Source organism: Melampsora larici-populina, assembly GCF_000204055.1.
Source record: "Melampsora larici-populina 98AG31 unplaced genomic scaffold MELLAscaffold_54, whole genome shotgun sequence".
Lineage (NCBI taxonomy): Eukaryota > Fungi > Basidiomycota > Pucciniomycetes > Pucciniales > Melampsoraceae > Melampsora > Melampsora laricis-populina.
In genome coordinates, this window is record NW_006768818.1 from 354,791 (window position 1) to 362,397 (window position 7,607).

The 7,607-nt window shown below is 38.1% G+C and overlaps 3 protein-coding genes across 3 annotated transcripts; 2 read left to right on the forward strand and 1 right to left on the reverse strand.

Annotated features, from left to right (window-relative positions):
* Positions 1–1,080: 1,080 nt before the first annotated feature.
* MELLADRAFT_117953 (uncharacterized protein) lies at positions 1,081–1,986 on the forward strand (the record flags this gene model as incomplete). The annotated part of the gene is made up of 3 exons (XM_007415811.1): positions 1,081–1,225; positions 1,284–1,769; positions 1,843–1,986. Coding segments are annotated over 3 exons (690 nt in total), but the record flags the coding sequence as incomplete, so codon positions are not given.
* A 2,185-nt stretch (positions 1,987–4,171) lies between these two features.
* Positions 4,172–5,060, forward strand: MELLADRAFT_73120 (uncharacterized protein; the record flags this gene model as incomplete). Its single annotated transcript, XM_007415812.1, has 2 exons — positions 4,172–4,343; positions 4,416–5,060. The coding sequence occupies 2 exons, from the start codon at positions 4,217–4,219 to the stop codon at positions 4,748–4,750; spliced, it is 462 nt and encodes a 153-aa protein (XP_007415874.1).
* A 2,278-nt stretch (positions 5,061–7,338) lies between these two features.
* MELLADRAFT_31520 (uncharacterized protein) lies at positions 7,339–7,536 on the reverse strand (the record flags this gene model as incomplete). Its single annotated transcript, XM_007415861.1, has 1 exon — positions 7,339–7,536. A coding segment is annotated over one exon (198 nt), but the record flags the coding sequence as incomplete, so codon positions are not given.
* Between the last annotated feature and the right edge of the window lie 71 nt (positions 7,537–7,607).

The following is a 7,607-nucleotide window of genomic DNA, read 5'->3' on the forward strand; positions in this document are numbered from 1 at the left end:
TGCCTTGGCCAGTCCGGTTTCGCTCATCATCGGCTTTGCGCCAAGCCTCTTCTAATTGCATAATCTGTATCACAATATTGATTTATGAAGAAATCAATAAAGTGAGACTGAGACATCAACAAAGGAAAGAAACATGAATAAGACAAAAATATGTACCTTTTTCCGGATCGTGTTCGCATCTCGCCAAGTGATTCCATTATCTATGAAATACCTTTCAATCTCTTCAGCCACAGCTCGCTTTTCAGATTTGTTATCTTTGAATCTACTGAAATTATGTTCATCTGTGAGCCAATTGAGCAATAAGTACATTGAAGATTTCCCCGCCCCATTATCATCATTTTCCCAATGAATGGTTGTCCTGCGGCCCTTCTCATCCTCGTCATTAGAACTTTCATCATCGGATTTCGGCTTTTTGGACTTCTTCGATTTTGGTTTCCGACTTTTTGACTTAGGAGGCGAGCGTGGTTTGGGTTGATCTGCTTTTGATTTACGAGGTTTCTTAGCTTTGGGCATTTTGTTTTTGTTGGGAACACTTGAGCCGGCGGATTGAGCTAGTTGGATCGCGCCAGTGAGCACCTGACTGAGAGTTGAAGGGTCCAGTTGGAGATGAGTAGCGTTAGGATCTGGTTCGGAAGAAGGGTCAAGGGAATTGAAGGTATCAGAGGGTATATCTTGAGACGACGACATGAAATTAAAGTTAATCTGGTATGTGGGTATTGAATTGGGTGTGTGGAATCTGAGCGGAGATCAGATTTGGGCAGTGAATTGGGCAGTGAGGTGGGAATTAAGTTTTGCCCAGTTTTTCCCTCGTGTCCGGGAAACTGGACTTCTGGGCACGTGCCCGGGCACGAGTCCGGATTTGTACTTTGTATCCCATAATTGGTACTGTTTTCAGTCGTGTAATGAAAATGTATGCATGATTTGGTGAGGCGTGGTTTTCATTGTCATCACCATCACCATCAAATATTATTATCTTCAAGTCAGCTTACACATAAAACACTGGCAAACGCTTTACTGAGATGGTTAAGCCCATCCGTCTCATTGAACTTCATCTCCAGATCAACTTCAATTCATGATTATCTCAATTCATTACAATCTAGTTTCAAAGTCATAAGAATTTATCATCCTTTGAATTGGTTGACTCTATCTCTCCAACCTACTCGAATGGATTCTATCAGTTCCTTCACAAAAACAAACGATCATATGGATCTTAGAAGCTCAAATAGTCAGTTCCCTTTTTATAGTGTTGATTATTGATCTTAAACTGATTGAGTCTTGTCCATCTATAGCTTCAAGAATCGACAGTCATCAAACATCTCATCCTACTGACACACCTCTTCATGACTACGACCGTCCCGCTCAGCTTACTTCCAATTCTAGCCATGATCATCACGGTATCACCAGTAAACTCTCTTCATTAACTTTGAGTGATGAACTAGCACCGATTCAGCAGGATCAACCGGTGGACAGGATATCAAAATATACCCCTCTTCGTGAACAAAAATTGAATGCCACTTTACCTACCCGCTTTGACTCCAGCTCAGTAACTCAGTCATCTACCTCAAAGACTGCTGCTCCATCCTCACCCCATCGGATTGATTCAGGGTCTGTGAAACCAGATCAGAAACCTTTGGAGATCGACGCTGGGCATGTTCATGCGATGCCCGATGACAACCGTTCACCTCAAGATGCAATCAACTTAGGAACACATATGAGAAGCGATGAAGGTCGTGATCATCATTCATCGATGCTACATCAAGTCAAACAAGGTAGCTGCTCCATCTTCACCTTCACCTTCAGAGCCCTAAATCTTATATATCCGCATACAATGCCTCCTCCCAGGTTCAATTGGGCTGCTCCAGCGCCCTAGTAGGGGTAGATCCGATAAAGAGAGTGGGAACTGGCGTTCCGGGGGCTCAGTAGAACAATCTCGCAACCTTGCATCAACTTCGACCAATCTGGGAAATAGGAGGCAGAACGGAACACAGCAGTTGTTTGTGAATTCAAGAGAAGAAGCGATCCTTGCTGAGCAAATCAATCACAACGCTACTCGAAATCTAACAGCTCAGGTAGCTTTACTTGTACCAATTTTACCTAACGGAACTCATGATATCGGTAATGAAATCTTGACTTACTCATCTGTAAGTCACAACTCAGTTTCCAGCCTTGTCTCATATGATCGTGTGGTATCTCTTTGTTCCCCAAGCTGATTATATGTTCGTATTGAATAGTTGTGTGCTCCTGCACCACATGTTATCAAAGCTAGACAGTATTTGATTGAAGAAATTGCTCGACGTATCAACGACAGCAGATCAGTTCGATTACCATCTGAAAGACCGTTTCAAGTCGTAGCTTTCGGTTCTACTCAATTTAATTTAGATTCAAATACATCAGATTTAGATCTTTGTATTTGTGATCCTAATTTACCTCGTGGTCCAAAAAGACCACAAGACATTTTAAATCCAAGAAAAATTTATAATATGAGAATGATTGCTCAAATCTTATCACAAGCTGGATTTAGACAAGTTTGTCCGATTACCTCAGCCACTGTACCGATTGTTAAATTTCGGAGTCCAAATCAGACGATTGCAGCTGATTTAAATTGTAATAATTTATTAGGATGTCTTAATAGTGCACTTTTAAAAGCTTATAATGATTTATCACCTGATGTGTTTAGACCGATGGGTATGGCTATTAAACTTTGGGCTAAATCACGTGGGATATGTGATCCATCTGGAAGTTTAGGTCCAACAACTGCATCATCATATACCTTAATTTTAATGCTCATAGGATATTTACAATCAATTGGACATTTACCAAATCTACAAGATGAAGATTATATTATTCAAACGATTGGAGATAATCCTGAGAAACGGACTATAATTTCGACTTTAGGCAAACGACCAAGGTTTAAAAGACGTAAACAACCTACTATTGAATTTATTCATCATGATGCTTCTTTTATGATTAGACCACCACCTAATGCTTGGGAACCTAAACCTATTGAAAACCTTTCGGTTGCATTCCTTGGGTTCTTTCAATATTATGATCAATTTGATTTTGATACTAAAGTGATTTCTATTAGATCGGGTAAACCATGTTATCGTCGACCTTGTCCTGATAGTCCAACTCCTGAAGATGAAGAAGATCGAGATCAAGACAGGTTGGAGAAATCCAATCTGAATGTAGAATTAGATTCGATTGTGGAAGAAAATTTAGATCAAGGAGACAGTTTGGATCAAGGCGAAAATTTGAACGAAGAAGAAAGTTCAGATCTTGAGTCAGAAGTAGGAGGTAGTCATTTGTCTAACGAAGGATTAACAAATGAACCGGACGATGGACAGCAAGCTACACCCAAGCAATCTAACCGTGGTTCAAGAAGGGCTAACACTCGAATTCCTCCTGATGCACCTTTGTATTACAGCTGGACCGACCCAATAGCAACTGAAGATCCTTTTATTCGTGCTCGGTGAGTGTTTGAATGATTATTGATTATTTGATATGTAAGAGATTTCAATACCTGACTTGATTTCTCAAAACCCATTACCGGTCCATAGTAACACATCTAAAAATATAGGAAAAAGTAGTGCACATACGATCAAAATGGAAATCAAACGTGCAAGACAGATTCTCGAACGAGGAGGTGGACTTGTACAGCTTTGTGAATGGCGACATTTGGCGGCTCTTCGACCCCCTTCACCGGCATCTAGATCACGAAAACAATTCAAGGGAAAGGAAGCAGAACGATTGAATGGAAGGAATCTGGAACCAAAGCCTATTGAATCTTTACAACGTAAGTATGAAAATTCAATGTTGACTCAGTCGTGGATGAACCCGATAGGCTAATTTGAAGCCCATTAACAGCAGTGACCACCAACAATCCTACGCCATCTACCTCATCACAACCGGCAAAACAGATCACTTGGCCACCTATACCATCATTGGCCGCACCACTACCACAAGACCCTAAATCGCCGATCTCTAATTCTCAGAGACAATCCAAGGGAAAGGAAGCCGAACGATTGAATGGAAATAATCTGGAACCAAAGCTTACTCAACCCTTACAATGTAAGTATGAAAATTGAAAGTTGATTTAATCATGGATTAATCCGATAGGCTAATTTGAAGCCAATCAACAGCCGTGACCACCAACAATCCTACGCCATCTCCCTCATCACAACCGGCAAAACAGATCACTTGGCCACCTAAACCATCAATGGCCGTACCACTACCACAAAACCCTAAATCACCGATCTCGAATTCCCAGAGACAATCCAAGGGAAAGGAAGCCGAACGATTGATTGGAAGGAATACGGAACCAAAGCCTATCGAATCTTTACAACGTAAGTATGAAAATTGAAAGTTGATTTAATCATGGATTAATCCGATAGGCTAATTTGAAGCCAATTTAACAGCAGTGACCACCAATAATCCTCCACCATCGACCTCATCACAACCACCCAAACAGCCCACTATACCAGCCAAGCCATCACACCCAGCCCTTCCACAAAACCCTAAACGATCTACCAATTCAGCTAAAGGACACCCTAAGTTTAGTCCATCTTGGTATGCTGCGATGAGACGTGAAAAGGAACGTAATTCAAATGTGAAAACTTCTGGAAACAATGTTCAACAGAAAGAGTCAAGTTCAAGTAATGGTAAAGCGAATGCAAACGGTCAAGGTAAAGGTAAAGGTAAAGGAAATGAAGTTGAAAACCAAACTAATTTAGAGAGAAAAAAGAGAAGATGAAGGAAAAGGAAAACATATCTAGTCAAAAGAAGATTGATTTGACATTATAATATATCTCAACAAAGAAATCTAGTATTGTTACTTTTTTTTCCTTTTCTAGCTTTATTTTTTTTGAAATAATTTTGTGTATGTGAGAGCAAAGTAAAAGAAAAAGTTTTTCATGAATTTGTTTGCAAGAATATAAAATATGTGTGCGTGTTTTTTGGTCATGGAAGTTTAATGAAATTCAGAGTAAAAAAATATCAAGTGTTTTAATGTATAGATTTTGTTTTGGTATTGTTGTTAAGGAAGAAGAAATGTTTGATTCTTTAAGTAACTGGTTTCTTTTGTGTAGCTATGGAGTTTCTTAAGTTGTTTTCTTTCAAAAAGTTGTTCAATTTGATTAAAATACTTGAAATATGGAATGAGATTTGTTCAAGGGCGCGTTCACTTGAGCAATTTCTGGTCAGAAATTGCATTCCACAAAGTTTAAAGTGCTGGTTTGGTGGAGTACATTTCATTTTTGCATTTTAAAATTTACAGAATGCAATTTCTTGTCAGAGATTCCTCAAGTGAAAAGTGATCAAGGGGTCTCAGGTCAAGACTTTGATAGTCTTTTCGTGAAAAACTGGGGAAACATTTTACAGTAAAGTATTATAACAAAATTCCTGTTTTGTAAAACAAGATGGTCAGCAGCAGTCAACACCTTAAAACCTGCAATTACAACTCAAGCCTTGGTTTCAAGAGTCAAGTTACATATGATTTAGAATATGACATCTGCAAAACTTACTTATTTTTTAATTATTGTGAAGACAATAAGTAACCCAAAAACCCTAGGCTAAACCCTTTGTTTAAAGGTCAACTAACTGGAGTCTTTACATGTTTATCTCAAGTAAAACTCCAGCACTCATTTCTTTCTCTTCATTTACTTGCGTATAGTAATCCCCACAAGTCCAGTAGAAGTTTGTTAAAGTTTCTACTCCCTTTTTATTGACTCTACTAGCCTAACAGACACTAGTAGGCTCACAACACCATTCTTTGCTTTTCCATCTCATGTTGTTTGTCTAGTGTTCTTGGTTTTATAGTTGTTCAGGTTCTTTATTGTTGTAAATTTACGCAAATTTGCTGCTCAAAGAAAACTGGGATGTCTTGAAACTTTTCCCAATTTCATAAACTTTTGCATAAATTTTATGAAATTCTGAAACGTTTTTTACAGTCAAACCAGCAAAACAGTTTGACCTGAGCCCCCCTAATCTACCTGGATTTCACTGTCAATGTGGAACAATTTATAAATCACTGCAGTCTCATTTCTCCCAGTCTAGTATATGAGCCAACAAGAGTGAAAACTCTTCAATATGGGCTCCCCTTGAGTTTCCTTTTTTCTCAATTGACCTACCAAAAATTGTCAGCAAAAAAACCAAAGAAACTATTTCTCCCTCAATCTTGAAATTATAGCTTAGTTCTTTACCTCTGATCACTACCAATTTTCTCTCTCTCAATCAGTCAAAAATCAGATCAAATGAGCTCAATCTTAAATTAGGGCCTGTTTGGTTCCGTTGGTCACATAATATGTGACCAACTTTTACACCAAAAAATTTACATACAGCCATATACTATATTGGTCCAATATGGTCCATATAGTCGCAACTAGATATCTATTCAGATCAAATATGTGAGGACAATATGTGATTGAAAATCATCACATATCCATCCACATAGAGATAAAGCCTTTGGGCCGTATATACAGCCTCCAACTCTATCTGCCCCTTCCCAAACCATCATCATCATCCATTTTTCTCCTCATCTCAATATGTACCCGCACACCCCCTCTCAATTGTCTTTTTTTGATCTACACTCCTCCGCTCAACTATCCTCACAATTTCTACCTTCAACTAGTTCATCAAAGTTCCTGTTTACTTTCTTCTTTGATCTACTTTTTCATCTTTTTTTATACTTCTCATTCAATCAACAATACTATTGAATAAAAACTGCTAATTACTTTTTGTTCAATCACATTCCTTATCCAATGTAAAAACCCATTCAAAAAAATATTTTTTTGAACAGAAAATTCCAGAGGGACCCAATTTATTTTTCTGTTCAAAAAAATAATTTTTTAAATGGGTTTTTCTATTTTTTCTCAAATGGGTTTTTCAAATGGGTTGTAATGTTTGTGTACCCTTATTGAATAAAAACTGCTAATTACTTTTTGTTCAATCACATTCCTTATCCAATGTAACTTGCTATTAAATAAAAATTGCTATTTACTTTTGGATCCCACTATTTAGCGCCCTCGGAGCAGTATCCGGAGCCCCCTCTCGGGTCGGACACCAGGCTACAAACAATTCAGGCGCCCTTTTTTTAAAAAGGGGCACCTAATTGGGGCTCCCGCGTTATTTACTTCATCTCGCCTTGATATTCCGTATTCCTTTGTTGATTGTTCATTGTAGGATTTCCTCTTTGATACATGCACACCACAGACACACTTTAACCTATCTAAAGTATAAAATCTGAGCCATTTTTACGCTTCTTTGAATGTTCGCGAACAGAACTCAATGTGCACCAATCTGACCAAAATATTCTAATTCTTCATCAGTTTTGGGTATCCAAAATGGATCTTGATCAATTTTAAAAAACCCATCAAAGATCGATTGTGGTAAAGCAATTCCAGATGTTTTTGACATTAATTCATCATCAAATCCAAATGATTCAATTATTGGTAATTTAGCTTTTGGACTATAAAATGTTGTTCCATACTCAATGTCTTCTGAAATTATGGCTCCTTTTCTTCCAGATACGACTGCATATACTTTGTGACCATCTAGATCGAACTGAAAAAAATACAAAAATCAAACTTCAAGTCAGAGTCACGTTTAAAACA